Below are 25731 nucleotides of genomic sequence, written 5' to 3'. Positions count from 1 at the left end.
AAATATTTTATAGGACAAAATTGAGAAAATGATAGTACAGCCCCCTAGGAAAACCATAGAAGCATATGTGAACCCATTTCCACAATAGTTAATATCGATGTCATATGTGAACCCATTTCCACAATAGTTAATATCTATGTCATATCATTATATATAAGTTTTGTCATTATTGCAGATACAAGCTTAAAAGATAAAGTAGAAGTAATTATTTATATTAGATGTTAACATGCAACAAAAAAAAGTGTTACAATTGGTTCAAGATCGATAAGGAAAGCCTTGAAATCAATAAGCAATTAAGTAGCCATTCAGAGTGTTTCATCAAGTTGATAAGACAAGAGAACCTTTTTCCAGGGCAAGAATGCCATTTTTTCTAGAAATAGAGAAAATCTTGTTCCCTTTTCCTGAAGGGTTCTTGCTGGGTTATCAAGAATGGTCAAAACACTAGAATTTGGCATAATAATGGGCTCGCAAAAGATACCATAAGAAAGTCGCCTAGTGCATCCATTGTTTCCCCCAAGAAGATGACTTTATTGTGAAAAACTTGTTTGGCCATGGATTGAAAATTGAGGTGCCAATCAGTTAAGTTACAAAATTTTTGACAACACCTATCGAAATATTGGAGAAAACTAACAATAAGGTGCACCACACTTTGTGCAAGAATTCAACTAGTTAGTAAAGAGGAAGTGACCAAAAACACAAGAGCCTAATAAACCTACAGCCCCACTTAGACATGTTCTTTGGTTTAAATATGGCTAATGAAATGTTTAAGTTGTTGCTTGAACAAAAACAGATTAATATTGGTTCATAAAAAAAAAATTAAATTGATAGGTAAACACAAGGTGCCATTGCAAGAAAAGTTTTGAGGAAAAAACTAGTATAATGGCATAATTCATTTGCACATTCAACCAACAAATGCACAAGATTTAGAAATATTTTACAGGACAAAATTGAGAAAATGATAGTACAGCCCCCTAGGAAAACGATAGAAGCATATGTGAACCCATTTCCACAATAGTTAATATCTATGTCATATCATTATATATAAGTTTTGTCATTATTGCGGATACAAGATTTAAAGATAAGTAGAAGTAATTATTTATATTAGATGTTAACATGCAAAAAAAAGTGTTACAATTGGTTCAAGATCGATAAGGAAAGCCTTGAAATCAATAAGCAATTAAGTAGCCATTCAGAGTGTTTCATCAAGTTGATAAGACAAGAGAACCTTTTTCCAGGGCAAGAATGCCATTTTTTCTAGAAATGGAGAAAATCTTGTTCCCTTTTCCTAAAGGTTTCTTGCTGGGTTATCAAGAATGGTCAAAACACTAGAATTTGGCATGATAATGGGCTTGCAAAAGATACCATAAGAAAGTCGCCTAGTGCATCCATTGTTTCCCCCAAGAAAATGACCTTATTGTGAAAAACTTGTTTGGCCATGAATTGGTTGATTTGAGATAATATAGAGTACCTTGCAAGTACCGCAAATGTGTACTCCCTCATTCTTTTATGAGATCTAACCAATGAGAAATTTTGGTATCATTAACCTTTCGGAGAATCTAGCCTTAATTAAAATTTTAAAATCACTTAATCTCCTTACAAGTAAAAACTAGAAAAGCAAAGTAAAAAGTTAATTGTGCAGAATTCACCAATCATAGTGCATGGCTCTTTGGGATCAGAGCATATTTTCCTCCACTAAGGCCTCACTTAATGTCAATCTGAAGTGCATGTCAATCGAAGAAGATGACCTCTTCAAGTGCATGTTAATCAATCCTATTTCTGAAACATGGGTCGTAAGTCATAACCAATAATGAAAAAGCCCCATGTGGCCATGTCCCTATGTATGTTAAATGCGATTGTTCACGTTTAACTTGAGGCGTCATATTTGACCCTGAACATAATGTATCTTTTGATTCTTTTTTTAGTGAATTATTATTATATGAGAGGAGAGAGAATAAAATTATTCTAGAATTACTAAATAATTACTCATTAATTTGGGAGTTAGAAATTTAAGGTTCAATATTGTTTCAATTTGAGAAGCATAATAATGCATGCATATTTAAATGTGATTAAGCATGACTAAATTTTTTTTGAGATAATATAGACAGAAGATACAGGAGATGGAAAATGAAAGAGTGTGAAGACAAGACTTATAACACTAGCACTTATAAAAGGGCCGAAATCAAACGTGATTGAATTCTAAATTGAACTAACCCAAATGAGTGAAGTAATAAGGCGTAAAATAAAATTGAACAAGACTGATACATTAATGAAACAAAACTGAAAACTCACTACAAGAGAAGCTTAAATTTATATGGAGTGATTTGTAAGTGATATTACAAAGGATAAACAAACAAAGTTTTGGTATTGTGTTGAATTTGAAATATGTTTCTCCTACACAAATGAAACTTCTATTTATACTTGCATTATGACCGTTATTATCAACTAACATTTTTTTGTATATCTAATGGAGACATTTAGGGTCAGTTTAATTTGACAAAAGAGAGGTATATTTTCAATTTTTTGTGATGGGTCCCAAACAAAAAAATAGATGGAAACAAAAAATAAGTACAAGATTTGAGTATAGAAAATAAGTACAGAAAATGAAAATAAAAAATGGAATACAACCTCAACACAAACTAAACGGACCCTTAGATTCAAATCTTTATTTTCCTATTTTAATTATATAATTCTCCAAAAAAAAAAATTGTATATGGATTGAAGGGTTGAAGCTTGTATGTGAACATACATGCATACATCATACATGATTGAAATCCCAGCTATCAAACACTAGAGACAGCTTTGAGATCTCCACTTGCGGTCGTTGAGGATGTGTTCGCAATGGTTATCTCCTTACTCAGGTGATCTGACTCAGCTCAAGAGAGATTGACATTGACAAATTATTTTATACTACTTATCATGTTTTTGTGTTGGTCAACGAAAACTCTCATTATCTCAAATAGACAAGTGGAGATTATAAATTACTTACATTCAATTTAGCAAAAGAAACAACTTATCATTTTCCTAATGGATTTATTAATTAATTGTAAAGTAATCCTACCCTATTAATTTACGTCTTTTCAATCAACAAAAGTTGTGGCTCAAGAGGAAAAATTAAAGTAAAGCAGATACTTTTTTTGGTTGCGAAGTTGAGAGGATAAAACCTACATCCTTTTCACTTGAAACGTTTTTTTTTTTTTTTTCTTTTGATGTGAATGGTGGAACGTTAAAGGGGAACAAGGTGGACTCTTTCACTGTTATTGCTTATTAAGGAAATAAAAATATAACATAAACGATAACTCTAGCTCATTGATAACCTTTAAGATTTGGATAAGATCTTAATATTCAAATAGTATGGACAGGGTTTAGTTAGAAAACTAAAGATTTGTATGGAAAAATGAGAAATTAGGAGAGGTTATATTGTGCAACATCAATGTGAATAGGGCCAACTGGTCAACCCATTTTATGGGTAATGGTTAATGCCTAATGGTGAATTCCTTCTTGTTATTTTGTGTTAGGAAAATCATGGCATAAGAAGCTTAAACCAAATGTTGCTCATGTATTTGAAGAACAATATACTAATCATGAATTAATCTAGGATGAACTTAGGGTTCTCTAGTATATTGATAAAAAAAAAAAAAAAAAAAAAAAATCCTACATGCCACAATAGTTTTTCCATGTCAAAAAGATGTTTGGCCTATCATTAGTGTCATGTCTGGGACACAAGATCCTACTATGCTAGCTACACAACATAGGTGCCATACCAGTTACCTTGTCAATCTCATGTAACAAGTCACGTATGTTTTTAGCAATACTAGTCTCATACACAAAAAAAAGGCTTACTTTATCTTGGATATAAGACAATACATAATTATGTAAAGTTGCAATCTAATTTCTAATTATATATCTTGTCTTGAAGAGATACAGATATTGTTTAGTGTATGGCTATGTAGGAGATTAGATGACTAATGTCAACAATCTATCACTTAGAACATTAGTTTACAAAAAGTAAAGTCTCAGATTATTAAAGGAGATTAATTATCATTGATTATCTAACACATTTGTAATATATTTCTTTTAAACAGTTAGGTTTCAATTGTGTTAGGTTTCTATTAGTCTTGTATTTTAGAGGCCTTGTTAGAAATGAAAAAGGAAAATATTAAAACCATTACAAAATTTACTACAAAATGTTTATAATATGATTTGACAATGACTCTAATCAATGAACTTCAACAACCTAATTAATAAATGTTCAAATTATTATTTGTGATTAGTGACATTTTAATTTGTAAGCTTATAGTAAAATTTGTAATATCTTTAACACCACTCTTTAAAAAAAAGTACATAACAAAATTTTTTATTAAGTGTATTATTATAAAATTTTGGGACTTTTACGACAAGTAACTAGACCTTTTTTACCAAGGGTAAAAACATTTTATATCGAGAGCCTTAGGCTTAAGCCTTAGGTTGGACCTGCTTTTTCCACATTTATCCCCATATGACAGATTGTAATATTGACTACTTATCACATTACATAGACTAATTTTTTTTTCTCAGAAACAGTTTTGCCTAGCACATCATATTGTTGCACAAAAGAATGTAGTGGTAGATTTGAAAATGTATGGAACCGGAACAGATCACACTGAGACAACAAAGGATAAAAAAATGTTGTCTCCAACCATTTTGACTATCCCAATATTGGGAGGAAACTGTCAGTCCTTTATATCAAGGACGACATGACCTTGTAACTAACGACCACGTGGTACAGTAGACTGGGCTGCTGCGTCAGGACAAGTTGTTGTTGTTGGGGTTTTTTTTACTAGTTTTTATGGAGAGGACCAATGAGCATGCCCACTAGCTACTAGGTGACATAAATTTTAAATTATAAAAGTCAAAAGGAAATCTTAAACCCATATATAAAAAAAAAAAGAAAAAAAAAAGGAAATCTTAAACTAGTAATCTGTGCATATATCAAAGCAGGCGATTCTAACAGAAAACACTTTAAAAGAACAAAACTAAGGGTTATAACAAAAAAAGATGGTTCCCTTGGAAAACGGATTTAATAACATGCATTGAAAATTTCAAAGAAAGACCACAGTTGGTTGACAATCAATTGTTTAGTTAGTTTTAAATTAAATCAAATCCTTTCTCTTAGTCAAATGATTAAACATATTAGATATAGATCAAATTCAAGATTGGTGGGTGAATTTATTAAGTACTATTAAACTCAACAAACTATGCATAATCTATGTTCGGTTCAAAAAAAAAAGAAAAGAAAGTATAATATATGTTTATTTGTTTACTAGTACTTATCCACAACTAGGGGTGGAGCTAAGAATTTTTGTTTGGAGGACCAAGTTGCAGCACTAATATATTTGTCAAGATAATCCCCACATACATACATATACACACACAGACACACACACACACACATATATATACATACCCAACAAAAAAAAAATAGAGTTTAGTATTTTCAATCAAAATTATGTTTGATGGTGATCTTTCATAAAATAAAATATATTTTTTTCATTTTCATAGTGAAATTCTTAGAAAATTTCATTTTAAATACAAATTATCAAATTTTATACTAAAGTAAGTAAAAAATCTTTCAATTGAATTAATGAAATTTTCAAAAATATGAATGATCCAAAACTTGGAGAACAAATTAGTCTCCAAACATATTTGAAGCTATCTTGCTCTAACCTATTATGTGGTAACTAAAGACATATTTTATGTATAGTTTTAATGACAAATTTTTTTTAATGAGTCAATGACTTGTTAATCGCTACATAACGGGTTAAAAAAGATAGATTCAAACATGTTTGATGTCAAACTTTATCAAATATTTAACAGATATAAGAGCACATTTTACAATAAAAAAATAAAATTGCGAAAAATAAAGTTATATCTTTATTACTATTAGACCAATTTTTTTTTAAGAGCATCATTGGACTAATTCAAATATTTGGGAGGGACAACCCTTATTTTTATAGAGTAAATTTTGAAAACATTAAAATAATTATATATAAATTTTCAAAATTCCCCCCACCCTTCAACACAGCCCCGCCCCTTTCCACAACCACAAGACTTGCAATAATAATGAGTCTCCCAAATAAAAAGGCAAAAGCAAAGCAAGCAAAAAAAAAAAAAAAGATTCTACCTCCACAGTATTTTCACAATATTGTCATAACAAATCTTAATTAACAGATTGTTACAAGTTTTAAATTTAAATCCACCACTTACTTTCTTATTCACTAATAACAGCTAGTAACAACAAGTAATAACTTGTCACGTAATATTTGTTATGAAAATATTGTGGACATAATAGTTAAAAAAAATGCCACACTCCCATAACACGTGCCAAAGAATTAATTAAGTTTCTAATTAAAATTAGAGAGATGTTACGTATACAACATTTTTACAATATATTTACAACAAATCATAGGTAGTTAATTGTTATTGGTTCAAATTTGAACCTAAGATTAAAATTAAAATTTTGCCCCAACAATAACAACTAGTAACAGTCTGCCACTTAAAATTTTTTGTAAAATAATTGTGAAAAATATTGTGGACATATCATTTCTTTTAAAACTAACACGCATTAGTTAGTTAATGAGAAATAATACGTCTACAACATTTTACAACAAATCTTAAGTGATAGGTTGTTACTAGTTATTATTGTTGGAATAAAAAAATAATCTTAGTATTAAGTTTAAATTTGAACCAATAATAACTAACCACCTGTGATTTGTTGTGAAAATATCACAAAAATATTTGTGAACTTAACGTCTCTCTTTAATTTCTAATAAAAACTGAACACGTATTTCAATCGTGTCGCGTCGAGTGAAAAACTCACTCCACCCAAGCTTTCATCCCTTGGTAGTTGATAACCATCGTCACTACCACTACCAGATTTTGGCGCGTATGTGCCACTCTCGTTCAGAGCCTCAAAACATATATCATTCCGGTTCCCTAGTTTCCAACGTTGTAGACTTTGTAGTAAAAGCGTGATAGATAAATACTAAACTTCATGAATCCTACGCAAAACCAGGAATTATGAAACTCAGTAAAACCTTTCTCTCTCGATTGTAGAACTTTCTCGATTGTAGAACTTTCTTGTCTGGTCGGCTGACTATTGTATCGTATCCTGTCCGCACGTGTGAGCATAGTTGGTGAGCTTTCTACTTTCTAGTAATCACACCCAACCAATTCGATGTTTGTTTCCCACCACAGATTCAGATATTTCAATATCTCTGTCTGGAAAAAAAAAAATACTCAAAAAAGTTTTAAGCTTTTTGGAGTTCCGATTGTTTTTTTGTTATTCTATATCTATTGGTGCTAAATTCTTGGGTTTTCAAGTTTCTCTCTGAAAATCCGACCGAGTCAGCAGTCCTCATCCAAAATATCTTTTTTAAATCAAATTTTCCAGTTTCAGGGGCTTCAAATCCCATGAATTTGAATTCCATTTCTGGGTTTGATACTACATTTCTCTCTCTCAGTCTTTCCCAGAGAATTTCTATATTCAGGTTCAAATTCAAGCTATAAGCCAAATTCAAGTTCTGGGTTTTGGGTCTCTCTCTCTTTCTATAACTATAAAGGATTCAGCTTTAGGATTTTAAATTCACGGGGTTTGGTTAGGTTTGGGGTGGAGATGGGTGCTAATATGTCTGCTGGCGTGTCGGACACGGATCCACCATTGCAGCCCAGGTTGGGGGATATACCGGAGAGCTGTATAGCATCGGTTTTGATGTTCTTGGACCCACCTGAGATTTGCAAATTGGCCCGGTTGAATCGGGCTTTTCGAGGAGCTTCTGGGGCGGATTTTATATGGGAATTGAAATTGCCGACGAATTATAGGTATATTATGGAGAAAGTGTTTGATGAGGAAACTATGCGCAAATTGGGGAAGAAGGATGTCTATGCCAGGCTTTGCAGGCCTAATCCCTTTGATGACGGCACAAAGGTATACCTCTCTATCTCTGTTTTTATGTGTTGAGGCTTTTTTTTTTTTTTTTTTCATTTTATTGATCTGTTGTGTTGGGAATTTTTGTTTGTTGTAGGAAATTTGGCTGCACAAAAGTACGGGTGGCGTTTGTTTGGCGATTTCATCAAAGGCTCTGAGGATAACCGGAATAGATGACCGGAGATACTGGAATCACCTTTCGACAGAGGAATCTAGGTGAGCTAAGTTGATTATGTCAAATATCAATTGGATGATTTTTGGAATCTGTCAGTGTAGTTGATTCGATCCTAAATTTACAACTAGCAATGTTTGTTTGACTAATAGTAGTATGGTATGATTTGTGGCTTAAATTTGAAGTTATGTCCTGCTTGAGAAGTTGAGATGTTCTGACTTATGACTTGTCAAAATTAGCCTTGGATCCAGAGAGTAAAATTCTTTGAAGTGATGCAGGATCTGGAGATATGATTCCAAGTGTTGGCAAATTGTTTCTCTTTTGGTAACCGTCCTTTGTAACTTAAAAAGGTTGGTCTTAATCAAAGTGGAATTGGAGCTGCATGTGTTTTTTGAAAAGGTTGATCTTAGTTAAAGTGGAATTGGAGGTACATGTGTTTTTTAAAAAGGTTGATCTTAATTAAAGTGGAATTGGAGGTGCTTGTGTTTTTCCTCACCTTCCTTTATGATATATGACAATATTTTGGTTGGAAATGAAGCATTCAAGCTAAAAAAGGTGACAATAGTTCTCTTGGAGACAAAGAAATTAAAGAAACCAACAAATAACTTTGAAGTTGGGCCATTAATGATGAACTCAAACTCACGTTGTGGTAATTTTGACAGGGGAGAAGTCAAGATCAAATTCTAGACCAAGCAAGGATATATGATGTGGAGTGCAATTAGTCTTAGGAGTTGGGATATTTACAATATCAACGTAGGTAGTTGAGAGCTGATCTGGAAATGTTTAAGAAAAGTCATGATTGTTAGAAGGTTGTGCATGCAACACTTGTTACAGTAGATAATGAGGAGGAGGAGGAGCATGTTTTGATTGCTTCCAAAGGTATGGATTTGGTTAAAATTTCATGGGTTTTAGGTTCTGTCTATGTAAACAATGGTTTGACAAATACAAGGCCTGCGATAAATATTTTGTTATGTTGGCTTTGTGGAATGCAAAGTTGTGGAGACAAGTATACTGAAAATCAGGATGTTTGATGGGTTTGTAAAAACTTTTTGATAATGTGAGACATGTAGCAGAACTTGGAAGGAATTTGATTTCTTTATATTGGTTGGATTCTTTGAATTATAATTATTTTGCAAAAAGTGGAGTTATAATTTAGTAAAGATGCTTTGGAGGTAATGAAGGAAGAGAAGGTTATTAAGAATTTCTTACAATCTAGTTAAAGGTGGAACAAAAACCTAGGACTAGTGTTTGGTTAAATCTCCACAAAGGAAAGGAAAGATAGTGATGGATGGAAAATAGTGAGGTTTGTTAAGAATTAATTGATATAATTGAAAACTCAAGTTCGATTAAGAAGTTCAAATGCTTCAGTCAAAAAAAAAAAAGAAGTTCAAATGCTGCTTGAATGGAATTGATTGTATCAAATGTTGAGGACGTGGTGGGGTACCCCTACCACAAAGGAGTGCCAAAGGGTACCCAAAAGTTTACCAATGAAGACTTCTCCTCATGGGTTGGAGGTAGAGACTTCTTGAGTCCCACCAATGATTTGGTACATTTAGAGATTTCTTGCTGGATTTGAAGTCTCATATTCATAAAAATAAAAATTAAGGTGATGCAATGTTTTCTATGTAGGGTGGTAATTTCACATTAGTAAGAAGATATTTAAGGAGGTTTAATAGTTATTATACATATGGGTGATAGAATAGCTCGTGTGCTTTGTGTTGGGAGTTGAAAGACAACGTTTTGTCTAATGTGTAGTGTGAGAGTACCATTGAGTGTATTGAGGTCTTGGGTTTGAGAGTCTTAAAGGTTGTCAATTTTTATGTTGAGAATTTGTAGTCCTTACCATTGGTAATGGATTTGTTGTAAACATAGCCATTTTGGCCGAATCACATTAAGCTTCTGGCGGTTGCTATGTTATTGTTTTGCGTGTTTTCTACTACAGTAACGGACTACATTCTAATTCTCATTTATTTAATACAGGATAGGAGAGTATATGCAAGTGATCAGTCTAGCAAGAGAAAGTTGGTTTGGACAAACACCTAGCAAAAAAGTTACAATTGCGAAAATTTCTATCAACCAACTTTTCCTTCTTTTTTGTTGTTGTGGTGTTTAGATTTTCTGATCAGCGCTCTTGTTTCCTTTTGAGAGCTTGAGATGATGTATGTTTTCTTGCATGTAGGTTCCATACAGTTGCTTATCTTCAACAAATCTGGTGGTTGCAAGTAGATGGAGAATTTGAGTTCCAGTTTCCACCAGGGACATACAGTTTGTTTTTCAGACTCCAGCTTGGTAGGTCTTCCAAGAGACTGGGTCGTCGGTTTTGCAATCATGAGCACGTTCATGGCTGGGACATAAAACCTGTGAAGTTCGAGCTAACAACTTCTGATGGTCAGCATGCTGTATCACAGTGCTATTTGGACAATCCGGGAAATTGGGTCCAATACCATGCAGGAGACTTTGTTGTCAAGAGCACCAATGCATTGGTGAACATCAAATTTTCATTGACTCAGATCGACTGCACTCACACCAAAGGTGGACTTTGTGTAGACTCTGTGTTTATACGCCCCACCAGTGTAGGAAAATAGGCTAGACTGCTTTTGTAAGCTGGAATAGCTGTAAAATTATAGAGGCGTGCTGCCCAATAGATGCTTGGCTGCCCCCAAAGGAAGAACATTCAAATTATTGTGGTTTTTAGGGGCTCACAATGTTCTTTCCATGTATGATAGTGTATATTTGCTGCTTGCCATTGTTGATTTTTTAGGTTGTTTGCCTTTGATTTAGACCAATATAATAAAATGCTTGATTTATTTTGTCTTAGCATTTGTTGATAGTGCTTCACGTTTGTAATAGATTATTAATTTCCCTTTTTTTTTTTGTTCCCTAGTCTCCCTTGAACAAAAACAATTATTTTGGCTGTGCTTGAGCTGCCTTCGGTACCCTGACCATCTTTTTCCTTCTTTAGATGCATTCTCTAATGCAGAATGAAGCCGTTTAGTCTTGAGTCAAGCTGCCTTAGGCACCCTGAGTATTAATGACAATTTTTTAATGAAATTGTTTGAGGCTTTAAGCATTGTATCTACTAGTAATTTTGGTATCCGACTTGCAGGATAAGCCTAGAATTTTTTTTTTGGTTGGTAGAAGGGGAAGTTTCATCAATGCTTAGATGTGCTGTTGCATCATTGAGAGTCTAGTAACTTTGGTCTTTGTGGTGTTTCTTTTGTTTCCCAAAAATGTAGGATATGTTATGCTTATCTATCAGTGATTGCGGCATCCTTCTTATCTATAATTTGTCTCTTGATTGCAAATCTATTATCTTTATCCCTATTGGCTTGTTGTGTTGACAACACTTTCTGGTTGTTGTCATTTCTGGTCCCTGTCCTAGAGTCAATGCCCCTCCCCCAACATTAAAATAAATAAATAAATAAACCCTTTAGATAAGGATGTTTTTAGGTTAGGCCAAGCATAATTTGGTGTAATCTTCTGGAAGATCTTGTAATTTTTGATGTTCCCCCATCTGCTGATTTAGCTGCCTTAGTGTATGCAGATGAGAATGGGGAAAGCTTTTGTAGGCATGTTACTGCCAACTTAGCCATTTTGGCTGCTTAGTTAATGAATATTTCCTTTAAACCAAAAAAAGAAGAAGCATAATTTGGACTCTGCTCTCACATAAAGTAGCTTAATAGTACTGGCTTGTGCCCTGCATTAGCTGCTTTTGGGCTTAGGTTATTGTTTGGCATAGGTCAATGAGTTGCCCAATGTTTTTTAAGTAAAACCGACAGAAATTTTTATTGATAGAACTATAGCATTGTGTACATCCAGGGCAATACATTGTTCCCCCATTTGTTTTTTGAGAAGAACATCCAATGCCCAATTTAATTATATGTTTTATGGTTTTTTATTTACTTTAAAAACCATGTTTACCTGAGCCTTATTCTGGTTAAACTCACCCTTAACTATGAATATTGAATGACATATGCATGGTTGTCAAAATTCCGATCTGGATCCTATGATCCTACAATTTTACGATATCATCTGCACAAAACGATCCGGATCTTTCAAGGATCTTTCGATCATTCAGATCGGTAGGATCGTACTATTCTGACGATCTTAAATGACCTTAGTGTTTTGTAATATTCTTTAACTTGATAGAAGGCTTAATTAGACTTAAATGAAAAATAAAATCCCAATAAATCAGGTTTTTCCACTCTAAGGTAGAGGTGTCAATTGAACCCAAATAAAAAATATTCCAATAAAGTATCACATTTTGAGATTTTTAGCCTCTTCAATAAAGTGTCATTACAAATGGATGTAATGATGTATGGTAATTGTATCAATAAATGTATAATTTATGTGATTATTTAACATACCAATGTGTATTTTTTGTTTTTTCTCAAATAATGTAGAATCTTATGCTCCATGATCTAATCTTACGATCTACGATCCCATCTACTTCTCACGATCCTACATAAGATCCCGATTTTGACAACCTTGGACATATGTGGTGCCCTCATGCACAAAGCCACAAAATCCATGAATTAGGATGCAGGATCCTCACAATTTAATTCAAATGAAGGATCCTCTTCACTTTAAGTAAAATGGAAGGAGTCCATTTCATGGTTATAAAGAGATGTATTTAGTATCACATTATTAAAAATTTAAAATAAAATAGACTCACTAGTAGACACCCAGTGAAAGAGAGGCACCAAAAGGTAGAAAGTTAACAAGGATTATAATGAGATAAGAGAATAGAAGCATTCTTGCTAGTTTTTGATATAACCAATAATTAAATTTTTTGTTAAAATTTCAAAAAACAGAAAAAACCAAGAAGAATCTTCAATCTACAACCCCCATGCTTTAGCACCTTAATGCTGTTCTGTAGCGACATGAACCCCCAATTCCTTCTCATTAGCTGCTACCTCTTCCTTAAACCTCTTGTATATGTCCCCTCTATAGAAGTCACGAGTTCTCATAACTAAAACAAACAAAACAAGATCTCCGAAAAAGTTTGCACCTGCCAATATTACAAAAGATAGCCTGTAACATTCCTTGCCCAAACAGGTCAGTTCTTTCACCATTGATCTAGTCATCCCCTTAAGCGCAAGTTGCTTCAATGCCTCTTTATCGTAAAGCTTTCCAACAACTTGTACATTAAATATATACGATCCAAGAGGGCTCGCAAGTTGGCCACAATTGAAGAGAGTGGAGTAATATTTCAATCCAAAAATAAGCTCAGATATAATGGTGAAAAGTAGAGTCAATTGGGCTCCATATGAGAAACCAATAATCAAAGAAGCAATATAGACAGAACTCCGTATTAGAAAGGCAACGAGGAGGTCTCCAACCCCAGATAACACAAGGGAAAGGGTCATTATAAGAGGGCGTGGTACTTTCCACCTTAGAAGTATGATTTCAGATACAAATCCAGCGAAAGCTCTACCAAAATAGTTCCAAATACTTACCAGAGAAACAAAGGTACCAGTAGTGTGTTGTGGATAGCCTAAGGACTCACCAATTTGTCCTAGATTGTCCACTGCAGTTAAGCTACAACCTAGTCCACAAAATGTAGCCACAAAAATAATCAACATGTCCAAGCTTAATAAAGCTTGCAATATGCTGTAATCTTCACCTCTGGTTGGTTTTTTGCAGATCTTTCCACAACATGAAATATCCTGACTAGTCTGATTTTCTGAACTTTGCGAGTGTGATATAATAGCTGGTTTTGACTATGGCAATGGTGGTTCATCCACAGTTATCCTATTAGTATTAGGTGCATCAACTGGTTTTCTCTTTTGCCTCCAAGTAGCTAGTTCTTCTCTTATTGCAATAACAAGGGGAAGAAAAATCAAAACACAAAGAGACAACACAGCTTCCCACGTAGCCATAGTGAAAGAAAGTGACTTGCTTTTGAGCAATGGTTAACCCCATGAGACACAAAGCTAAGGCAATTGAGATATAGAGGTACTCAGAGAAAACCTTTAGCTCATTTGGGTAGGAAGAGACTTTCATTGTTCTGATGGTATACACAAACCATGAAAATTAAAGCCGGAAGCCATCCAATAAGAAGAATCAAAGATTTTGAATCATCCCCATAGATGGCCAAATAAAGTTGTGTAAATACTGCTCCACTAAGGCCTACATAACCCTTCATGAGTCCAAGCATGATTCCTCGGCTTTCAGGGAAGTTCTTCACACATGTCACAAGTGCCCCAGTGTATTTGCAAAATTTTGTGAATTTGCACCAACACATATGTAGGGACACATTTGCCAAACCTTGGGCTTGGGGATCTTTCTGCATACGGCAAGCCAAATGAGAAAATACCCGGCCGAGCCAATTAATAACACAAACCGTGCTGGGGTTACCTCAGCAAGAAGGCCAGAAAGGACTTCAACATTGGCTCCGAGGTCCTTGCATGTGCTTAGGAGATTAAGCGTGGATTGATCATAGCCAAGGGTGGCTTTGATGTCTTTGGAGTATACACCAAAAAGATAAGTGGCACCTGCACCAGTCATGATCAAGAATGATGCGAACATCATGAAACATTGGCCTCGGAGCATTTGTATTACAAAGCTGCAGAGACCACAGCTGGTGCCTGTAGTGTGAGTACCCATGGTTGTGTGTAAAATCTCTCTACCACTTCTCTCGTGTAGTGCAATTATGGAGAAAGAATACAAGTTTTTTACTTATAAATTGGTTGAGATGAAGATAAAATTTGTTGAAAATCCTTCCCTAATGTTATGTGGATGCTAGATAACATTTTTCATTTTGTAGATAAAAGAGTTTAATTTGGATACGCATATCTAGTATCTCTGCTTAATTTTTGGATGAGGAATAAGCATTGTAGGGGGCTATTGCATGTCTGAAACAGCAAGATTTGCATGAAAACTTTGCCTGACGTGCTCTTGTTATTCGGGTAGGCGTTTGATGCGAATTGCAGGCTTGTAGCCCTGTTTCACTGAGGACGTAGTTGTGAATAATGAGATGGGTATGCCCATCCAGTTACATTTTATGATGATACACTTGTAACACTCGCAATGAATGATGTTCCACCATTATACTAAAAAAAGAAAAAGATGGAAATTCGAACCCTGAACATTTTCAGTGAAAATATCTAATTTCCTAAAGGTTTATTAGCGTCATTGTTGGTCATTGGGTCATGAATTCATAATGAACCTAGTAAAGATCATGCTAGTCTATACTCTATTATCTAAGTTTAATGGAACTTCTATTGTAAATCAAGAGAGACCTAAGTTAATTGAGGACTAAAGTACTTTTAAAGTTTGAGATTGTTGTAATTTTTGTCCATTACATTTCAAAATTTTCATTTTAACTTTTAATGTTTGATTTGATTTTATATTGGCCCCATCCATTTTCATTAGTAATATAACCATTCATTATATATTTTGATATGCTAAATTGGGAATGTTATGAATTTTTGGTATCCATAGCATTACTTGTGGTGAGCCTATATATGGGTTGAAATGCTAATTTAGGAAGAGAAAGTCTAGAACCCAAAAAATAAAAATGGACACCTTTGAATATGAAAAATCGTTAATATTAAGTTAAAAAATGAAGTGAATAATGAATCTAGATAAAAATAAGTATAATTTTTTTCTTTGTTGAAAAGAAATATAATTTTGTCAAATTCAACTAGAGTGAAAAATATTTTATTTTATTTTTTAGAGAAAAAATCTCTATCAAACCCATCTATTTATGAGAAGCAAGTTTCATGTGCTAGCGCATGAGATACTAGCTCGTTATTTACGAAAGTTGTTGTCTTCTTCCATTGCTTTTTAACAAAATGAATAGACTCTAATTAATTAATTAATTTATGGAAAGTTTCTAATTTTTTTAATAAATAGAGGTGGGAAATAATTCGATTAATACTTTGGTTGTAGGGCCGTTTGGTAAAGTTGTTGTTTGTATTTTTTTAAGAGAAATGATATGTCCATAACATTTTTACAACAAATCTTAAGTGGCAGGATGTTACTGGTTGTTATTGTTGGGGCAAAAAAGTAATCTTAGTGTTAGGTTCAAATTTGAACTAATAACAACTAACCACCTATGATTTGTTGTAAAAATGTTGTGGACGTAGCACTTCTCTTTTTTTAAAATATGTATGAGTGAAAAAGTATGTAAAAATACGTGTAATATTGTTCAAATACTGAAAATTGTTGCTCAAAATTAGGACTATCCAATCCAACCCGGAACCTGACCAACCCAAGCAACCCACCCGAACCTGGCCGGAAACTGCCCGAACCGACCACTCTGAGGGTCGGTGGCGGGTCGCTGCCCACAGAACCCAACACCTTCGGGTCGATTGGCGGGTTTCCTCCGCAAAACCCGAGCCACCCGACCCGATCATAAAACCAAAAAATTCTGGCGAAATTCGAAGGTTTTTCGACGAAGACTTACAAAAACCGGCGATATTTGGAGTTCTCCGGCGAGGATTACTTGAAATTCCATCAGATCCGGTGAGATCTCGCCGAGATCTAGTCCAGATCCGGCGAGATCCGATTGTGATTTGGCCAGATCTCAACGGATCCAGCCAAATATTGGCCAGATCTCGAAGAATCCGGCCAAAATAACGTTACCGGCGATAAACCCGAAACTGACAGGTACAACCCGAAACTCGACGAGACCCGAACCGGACGATCCGACTAGCATTCCGGGTCGGGGTCGGGTTCGGGTTCCGTTTTCGCCCACCCGAAAGTTTCGGATCGAGTTCGGGTCGTGCACGAACCCGACCTGTGGACACCCCTGCTCAAAATACCCTACGTCCACCTTCGATTTATTTATACGCGATCTCTCTCTCTCTCTCTCTCTTGGTCTCTACGTTTTGCAGTGTTTCACATCAGAGATAGAGAAAGAGATGTACTACTCTTTTGTTCGTCTCCAAAGGTAAATAAAACTCCAACTTCTCCTTCGTGTCTCTGTAAATCCTCACTCTCTCTCTCCTGCGCACTCTGTGCCTTTGCAATTTTTATAACATTTTTTTTTTCTCACAAAAGAAGAAGTTATTACATTTGTGAAATAGGCGATAATTTGTTAAAATTATTTTCAATTTTTATTTCCTCATAGGTTTTTGTGATTCATTTGCATCCTTCTTCTTTTTTCCCCTGAGTTGAAATAATTGTATTTTTTATTTTTTATTTTTATTTTTTGGCAGAATTAACCTAGATTTACTGTTAAATTGTACTTAATGTAATTGTGGTGTAGCTAAAATTTTGTGTTTTACAGTGTGAATTCAGGTTTTGAAATCTGAACAGACAACTGGGTTTTGCTCGGAATTTGGTTTGGTTAATTACTTGACATGGAAGCCTGTATGGATTTCATGAATCGGCTTGACCTGGACATGTCAGTGAAACTTCTGATGCATTTGAAGGACCCATCTGATCTTGCTCGTGTTAGTTCTGTGTCACGGTCTTGGCGAGATTTCGGTGAGCTAAAACATGTTACATGTGTAAATTTGTGTTTTCTCGAGTGTTATAGTTCGTAGACTCATAGATTTCTAAAGCAACAAATGAAAGAGAATGAATTGAAAGTGCCAATGAGCTCTAGCTCAACTGCCACCTCCTCCCTTTGTTAACCCTGTTCATATAGCTGTAGTGTCTACTTACATGTTATTATACTTATGATGTGATCCATTGGTTGATAGGCCATACTTGTTGCAGTACTTGTGTGATGTAGGATAGAAGATTGAATGGGCTCTTATACCAATTTTGATGTAGGATCTTAAAGAACTCAGCACTAAATTGAATTCTTGATGAGATCTTGAAGGGTTTGATGTTTAAGGGCTTAGGTGAATAAAAGACTGGATCTTGAATGTGTTTGATGGCAGTTTGGTGTTAAACAGCAAATATAATGAGAACAAAGAGAGATAAACACTAGGCAATATTACCTAGGTTTTCCGACGGAGAAAGTCTAGGGACACAACAAAATGTCACAACAACTAAGCAATCACATTTAGGTAGGAGAAAGCAATCACACCCTCAAAGCTTAAAACAAGTTGCTGGAATTTATTAAAATCAATTTCACTCTCTTTCCCTTATTGAAAATATAAATACTCTTTTATAGGCTATTGTCAATACTACTCCTAAAACGACAAGGACTTCTAAATTACCTTTTCCTAGAAAGACTAGGACTTCTAAATAATGAATACAAAGTACTTAAGAACTTTTAAACCAAATTGACCAGAAACTTCCTAACCTAAAAACCCTAATACTAAGACTCAATAATAACTTACCTATCAATGGTGTCAAGAAAGGCCCATATCAATACTAGACCACAAATCTTGAATCTTTTGGTATTTAATCTTGTTTTTCCTCGAACTCTTTATTGTCCACATCATTGTGGTTCTATCAATTTGTTAGTTTGAGAACTCTGAAACTACTGGCTTTAATTACTGGTTCAGAGCTTATGTGATTGAAATTTTGAGGGAAAAATAATTGTATAAAACTATTTTTCAAGGGGTTTCAGTACCTGCAAGAACTAAATATACTGATATTTTTAACATTTTATGTACTGCAGTAATTGCAAATGGCCTTTTTAAGCAGTTGTGCTTGAGAATGTATCCTCAGTTATCTAAAGTTGCTTATGTTATGGAATTGAACAACTGTGGAGCGAAAGAGCCTGTAGAAGTTGACTCCAGCCATTCAATGGAATGGGAATCTTTGGCAAGGGATCATAGGGTCTATGCTACTTTAGCTCGAGTTTGTACATCATTTCATGTTCGGGATTGCATTTCAGAGACAATTAGTGCTTCTAGCACTGATAATTATCCAGCTGAAACTATTGATAATACTCTGCTACCAGCAGATATTGTTTCACAGGGAGCATACTGGTCGAGTAAAGGGCAAAGTAATCCTGCGGTGCCTGAGACACTAACATACAAGCTAGTGTCTGAGCTTTGTGTTATTACTGAAATATATATACGCCCATTCAAAGGTATATATCAAAATTTCTGCAAACTATGTGACTTTTCAGTTTATCTTAACCTTTTAAAAATCTTTTAACGATGATGTGATATGTCTACTTGTCCAGCTTTCTTTCAGCCTGGTTCACCTATATATTCCGCCAAATCTGTGAGATTTCGAATGGGTCATCCAAAAAGTCCTAATGATTTAGGGAGTCATCTTCTGGGTGACTCATTGCCTTCTGCTGATGACACTTTTGTATGGACCTACACTTCACCAGAATTTCCAATGTCTCAGGTGTGTTCTAGTACTACTTTTTTTATTTCTCTTTTTCCGTACTTTTTTTTGGGTGTGTGTGGGGTTTTGGGGGGGAAGGGGTGTTCTGGGATGAGAGAATTGTTAGGGATATGGGCTGAAGTGCAATCTTTTGCAGGCCGTTGCTATGTTAACACCTAGCTAAAATGCAATGTTCTTTGCCAACAAAATTGGCTTATTGTTTGATTATAGCATAAAAGATATTTGTTATTCTTTTGGTCTGCCTACCATGCTGCCATAATAGGTTTTCAGCACCCTCCACCCCTCCCCCACTCTCAAAAAAAAAAAAAAAAACTGAAGAACAGAGGAGCCAAGGATTGGAGGAGGTGGAATATGAAAGATATTTTAACCCAATTGGGCAGCCCATTCCCGATCAACTTACCTGTTAAAGGTATTGGGTTTATGTTGGTTGAATGGCCCAAGAGACCCAGTTATCTTGTAAGCCCATGTAGGGCTAACCCTATGTTCTAGTCTCTGTATGTACCCTGTTAAGGGTTCACTGTAATAGTCAATTTGATTATGCAATAAAGTTGTAGCTGCTAGGGCTTTATCCCATGGATATAGGATGTTAGGTTGAACCACATAATTCCTTGTGTTCTTCTCTCTTTCTTGCTTCGCATCTCTATATTATTTTATTCTCATCTTTAACATTACCTTTACCTGAAAACAGCAGCCTATTTAGCCATCTGTGAAACTCTATTCATTCTTATATATGATGTGCAAATAAATTGAAAAGTTGAAAGTGGGTATGATTTATCTATTATAAGTGCAACTATAGATTCTAGGTCGTCACTTGTCCTCACCCCCTTCATTTCATGAAGAGCCTAAAGTGAATTTTAGAAGCTGGATTTGGCAACAGCCTGAGAACTAGCCATCAAATTGCCTGCCCTCTCAGCAAAAGCTTGGGTAATTAAAATAGTTACAGTTAATTTGATTTTTGCATATATGTGACATATTCCCCTCTGCAAAACCTTCAGCAATGAAAAGGATTAAAAGTCACCCTGATTTTTGCGCATATGTGGAAGAACCCTAGCTAGTGAATTAATATGTAGATTAACTAATATATATATATATATATATATATATATATATATCAAAACACAGATAATGGATTTTATGCACATTTTATGGTAAAGAAGGTTGATCTTACTATTTGATAAAAAAATAACATTTTTCTCCAGCCATAACCACATTATGAATCATTCCATGGTATTTTCCCCCTTATATGAGAAGTGCCCTCCCATTCTTATCCAGATATTTTTTTATAAAATTAAAAATTTAAAAAAAAAAACTATCGAAAAATAACATTGTTCCCGAACCATAATCACGTTATGGATGCTTTCATGGTAAGTGCCTTCTTTTATGAGAAGTGCTCTCCCATTCTTATCCAGATATTTTTTTATAAAATTAAAAATTGTAAAAAAAAACTATCGAAAAATAACATTGTTCCCGAACCATAATCACGCTATGGATGCTTTCATGGTAAGTGCCTTCTTTTATGAGAAGTGCTCTCCCATTCTTAACCAGAGATTTTTGCTTTTTAATCAAAAGAAAGGCAGCTTTTTTTATTAACACAAAAGTGCTTGACCTGATTTGAGCTTCCTACAATCAATCACTAGCTATGAAATAGACATAATACATGCCATCCTTTACAGAAATGGGGCTGGAGACAGCAATTTCTCGAAAGCTTAGGCATAGTTTCTTTAAAGCTTTTTTTTTTAAAGCTTTAGGCATAGTTTTTTTTTTTTAATGCTGGTGAGCTAATATGTAGATTAACTGATATATATAGCATAATACAGATAATGGATTTTATGCACACCTTTTTATGGTAAAGAAATGTTGATTTTACTATTTGATCGAAAAATAACATTGTTCTCCAGCCATAACCACATTATGAATCCTTCCCTGGTAATTGTCTCCTTATATGAGAAGTGCCATCCCATTCTTATCCAGACACACACACACAAAAGGCAGATTTTGTATTATTTATTATTATTTTTATTTTATGAAAGATCTTGTATTAATTCAGAAGAGCTTGTACATCTGAAGTAATTTATTTGTCCAAAAACACTGGATTTTCCTCTAGCCATGCATCTGTACTTATCAAAATTTTCAGTTCTACAAAACAGAACTTGTCTAATATGTAAGATAAAAGCAAACTACTTAAGATTTGTGAGATTACACTCTTTTCTTTTTCTGTTGTTGTGTGGCATTTTTAATGATAACTTCAGAGGTTACAAAATCATTCATTCATTTTTCTTGCGATTTATTGTCTTCTGTCTTCTATTAGTTTTTGGCTGAGCTCTATCTGAATGCTATTTTCTCGCTCTTTATCTTATTGTTTGGATATAGCTGACTTCTTTAATGACTTTCTCATGAACAGGAAAGTTGCTTGCAGAAGTTTAGGCTTCCAGAACCTGTTCTTTGCATTGGTGGAATTTTGCAGATTGAGCTGCTGGGTAGGGTTCAGACACAAGAAATGGATGGCTTATTCTATATATGGTTTGTGCTATACACTCCTTTACATAGTTTTGTTGCATACTCATCTATGGTTATGCTATGGAGGCCTTATTAAGCCCATGAAACACTAATTTCCTTGATCAACTGGATTAATATTTCAAGGCCCATAAAAAATTATTTTTATTTTCCTACATGCTACATATAAATTATAATCTATACCATGTACCACTATTTATAGGCTTTCAGGATGATCCACCAATGGAAGCTATTTTCTTACTTACACATCTTAATGGAAAAATACAGAGGCTTGTAAAAACCTTCATACGGTTTTCATTGATCTAGGGAAAGTATATGATAAGGTCCCTAGAGAAGCTATGTGGTGGGTTTTGGAAAAAAAAAAAAAGGAGTTCCTCTTAAGTACATTAAGCTGATTGAGGATATGTATGACAGAGCTTTGTAATAAGAGAGGCTGATGCTGTTGTTTTCTTTGTATAGCCCCTGTATACTTGGAAGATTTAAAAAAATAAAGATTCATTACTTGTCCAAAAAAAAAAAGGATATGTACGACGGAGCTGTAACTAGAATACACGTAGAGGAATCACAAGATTAAATGCCAAAAGATTAACTTTCCCAAAAATACCAACTCCCCTCTACAAATTGGTCAACAAGAGGTAAAAGGCTACTCCTGGAAAGGGAAGGATAAGAGCAAATCCTATCTTGCTGAAGCAGAAGGGAAAAGGATAGACAATGACATTAGTATTTTTTTTCTGTCTCCAATTTGCTGCTTGGTTCACCTCCTCCACTTTGACTTATATTTGGAAATTTTCTAAGTCTGTTTTCTTCTGCATGAAGGGATTATCATAGTAATAGTTCATGCTCTTGGAAATTTGATTTGATTTTTTAATTTGATTTTTATTTTTTACTTTCCTTTTAACACTTTCGCCTTAATAATAGCCTAAAGGTCAGAATGACTAAGGACTAGCTTTTTTGACCAGTAAATCTATTGAAAAGGGCATATAAAGGGAACATTAGTCCATGGGATGTGTTTGGGTATACATCAATGACCAGGGACTGGCTTAACTGGCACATTTCTATGTTCTGTTAGTTTCTGTGGAATATTAGGTTCTGTTAGTTTTTGTGGAATATTAAATTGTGGAAACCTGTAAGGAAGTGTACCAATGAAATTTGATGCAAGGTTATTCAAATTATTGCCATATTGGTATGCTATTATACACACAGTACACTGTATGCATGGTACAACATAATCAATGCATGTAAATCTAGCCTCTCTCGCTTCCTACAAAAGAATGGCCTGTAGGGATTTTTTTCCCCCCAAATTAATGCTCTCCTCTCCTTGTGCTGCAAGTAAGACTAATGATAGAAAGTTGTTGGCAAATTTCAGCATTTCTCATGTTCATGTTGTGGGGCGTTGCTTATCTCCAGCATTTGTTGTAGAAAATCTTCAGCCATCCGGGACGTTTGTCTTGAAGAAAGACATGCTGTGCAAGTTTCATACACAACAAAGTTCATCTGATAATGAGGCCCAAGAAATCTCTGATGATCAATTGCAAAAACGTTTCAGATATTTGCGAAACTATTTGCGAAACCCAAATGCAATAGGAATTGAAGAATATGAATCAGGCGAAGAGGAAGATGTAGTAGAAATTGAAGAATATGAATCAGGCGAAGAGGAATATGAATCAGGTGAAGAGGAAGATGAAGCATAGGAAGAATATCTTCCCTGAATGCGTTATATGTTATATTAGTTATATCCAATCTGTCCCTCCCCACATCTCCCCCTACCCAAAAAAAAAATTGTTTTGGAATTAACGCTATGTTTATTTTGAAGTAAAATATTTTTTAGTATAAAATGTTTTCATTGTGTAATTGAAAATGTTGTAGAAATCATTTTATAGTGTTTGTTTCCCAGTAAATTTTTTTAAAAAAAATTGTAGTTCTGAAAATCCACCAAATGTAAACACAACTGCACAAATAAACCACACCAATGACCACCCAAAATTTCAGATCTGGAAGAAAAAGGCCGAAAACCCAAATTCTAAAATCTAACCAAATCTGCTCCAATCACCATAAACACCAACCTCATTCTAACCATCATTAGCAGATATCCATTATAGCCGCAACCCAAAAGAGAAGAAGAAGAAAACTTAACCCACACCGAAACTTAACCCACACCGAAGCAAACACACGCAACTCAACTGTCAAAGCAAACAACCACCATAACACAACCCGATCCTTGATCCACGCAAAATTGGATACAACTTGCGAACCTGACATGACACGACTTGAAACTAGTAGGTTATGAGTTGAGGCTTAATGAGTTTGTGTCATATTCAGGTTGACACGACTAACTAGTTTAATAAATAGGTTGTATTAGTGTCTACCACATAGAACTCGTTTGATCTGTCTGACCAGTTTAATTAAATAGCATTTTACCAATATACCCTTCAAACCCTAGGTATATAAACTTATTTGTTGTTGTGGTTTAATTTCTTTGACAAATTATGATTGACTATTTGTGATATTGAGATGTGTTTTAATTTTAAATAATTATTTATAATACAGTTACTCGTTAGTTCTGAATTTTATATTAAAAATATTTATTTGTTTGGTTTTTTATAATTCATATCAATTTGGTTAATACTAAAATTAGTTTTTTTTTGGCGTAAATGCACTTTTAGTCTCTACATTTTGACCTGATTTCTATTTTGGTCCCTACATTTTATTTTTACCACTTTTAGTCCTTAAACCAATTAACGCATGACATTTAAGTCCTTACCGTCACCCAACTAACAGAAAATGCTGATGTGGCTGACGGCACATTAAAATAATAATTAAAAAAATCTATTTTTGCATTAAAAAATTCCCACATCAGCGTTTAAATTAATTTTAATTAAATAAAAAAATTAAAAACAAAAAATTGAACATGAACATGAACAACAACAAAACCAAAATCAAGAATATGAACATCAAATCCAGAATCAAGAACATGAACAAGAACAAAATAAATCAAACCGAATCACACCCAAACCAACAACAACAAACCACACCCAAACCAACCACACCCAAACCCACACCGATCAGACCAACAACAACAACAAACCCTGCAATCCCAACCAATGAACCCAGTCGAACAGAGCTTCAACAATCCCAATCCCAAACGGAGTAACCGGCGGCGAGATCTGGCGGAGCCACACGTCAGCTGCCGGCGCCGAAAACCTCAAGGTGGTGTCGGTGGGAGTGTGAGACGGAGACAGAGACGAAGTGGAACACGACAACGATTTTGATGAAGACATCGAGTAATTAGGGATTGGAGGAGGAAGAGGAGAAGAGATTGATTTTCTAGAAGGTTTCGACGGCGAGAGAAACGCTCTGATCTTCAGAGATGAAGGCGGCGATGTGGCCTTGTCATACTCCTTGATGAGATTCGTGAGGTCCTCATCGGAGGTGATCGACACCAGGGCGTCTAGATCCTCCGATGGCAACTGTCAACGAAGGCTCACAGTTGTACCACACAACTCTCCGAGCTTCAACAATAGCTCTGTACCATAAATCGAATTCAATTTCTAGCTAGAAAAAAAAAATTAATTTAAAGAAAAATTAAATTAAAACGGAGTCGGACTAACCGGAAAAGGAAATGGAGCGGTCAACGGCGAGGACACGGGTTTTGCCGTCGAGGTAACGGAGTTTTCTGTCCGGAAAACGGGGGAGGATTTTGTCGCCGTAGCTGCAGAGGAATTTGATGGTAGTAGCGGTGGCTTTGATGGCAGTGTTGAGTGAAGGCCCGACCTTGCTTTTTTTGTGTTTGGGTCAATGGGAAGTGGAGTCCAGCTTTTTTTTTTTTTTTTTTTTTTTTTTTTTTTTTTTTTTTTTTTTTTCTGGGTTTGTT

General features: G+C 34.7%; 2 protein-coding genes, 1 long non-coding RNA gene and 1 pseudogene across 4 annotated transcripts; 3 read left to right on the top strand and 1 right to left on the bottom strand.

Moving 5' to 3' along the window:
• Nucleotides 1-6886: 6886 nt before the first annotated feature.
• On the top strand, nucleotides 6887-10955 carry LOC142641192 (F-box protein PP2-A13-like). Its single transcript, XM_075815599.1, has 3 exons — nucleotides 6887-7963; nucleotides 8061-8179; nucleotides 10315-10955. Exons 1-3 carry the CDS (start codon nucleotides 7652-7654, stop codon nucleotides 10718-10720), a joined length of 837 nt encoding a protein of 278 aa, XP_075671714.1. The 5' UTR covers nucleotides 6887-7651; the 3' UTR covers nucleotides 10721-10955.
• Nucleotides 8187-9736, top strand: LOC142641193 (uncharacterized). The gene is made up of 2 exons (XR_012845324.1): nucleotides 8187-8485; nucleotides 8798-9736. It is a non-coding gene; the product is annotated as an uncharacterized LOC142641193 (long non-coding RNA).
• Nucleotides 10956-12997: 2042 nt separating the features above from the next.
• Nucleotides 12998-14744, bottom strand: LOC142640205 (protein NUCLEAR FUSION DEFECTIVE 4-like; annotated as a pseudogene).
• Nucleotides 14745-16328: 1584 nt separating this feature from the next.
• On the top strand, nucleotides 16329-23711 carry LOC142641191 (F-box protein At4g00755-like). 2 transcript variants are annotated; one of them, XM_075815597.1, is made up of 6 exons: nucleotides 16329-17034; nucleotides 17374-17573; nucleotides 18664-19080; nucleotides 19177-19346; nucleotides 21748-21866; nucleotides 23227-23711. In XM_075815597.1, exons 2-6 carry the CDS (start codon nucleotides 17447-17449, stop codon nucleotides 23549-23551), a joined length of 1158 nt encoding a protein of 385 aa, XP_075671712.1. In that variant the 5' UTR covers nucleotides 16329-17034; nucleotides 17374-17446; the 3' UTR covers nucleotides 23552-23711. The 2 variants fall into 2 exon arrangements, with proteins under 2 accessions (XP_075671712.1, XP_075671713.1); XM_075815598.1 differs by having other exon boundaries at nucleotides 16945-17034; nucleotides 17385-17573.
• The last annotated feature ends 2020 nt before the right edge of the window (nucleotides 23712-25731 follow it).

This window comes from Castanea sativa, chromosome 6 (assembly GCF_040712315.1).
Source record: "Castanea sativa cultivar Marrone di Chiusa Pesio chromosome 6, ASM4071231v1".
NCBI lineage: Eukaryota > Viridiplantae > Streptophyta > Magnoliopsida > Fagales > Fagaceae > Castanea > Castanea sativa.
This window is presented reverse-complemented; position numbering and strand designations above follow the sequence as displayed.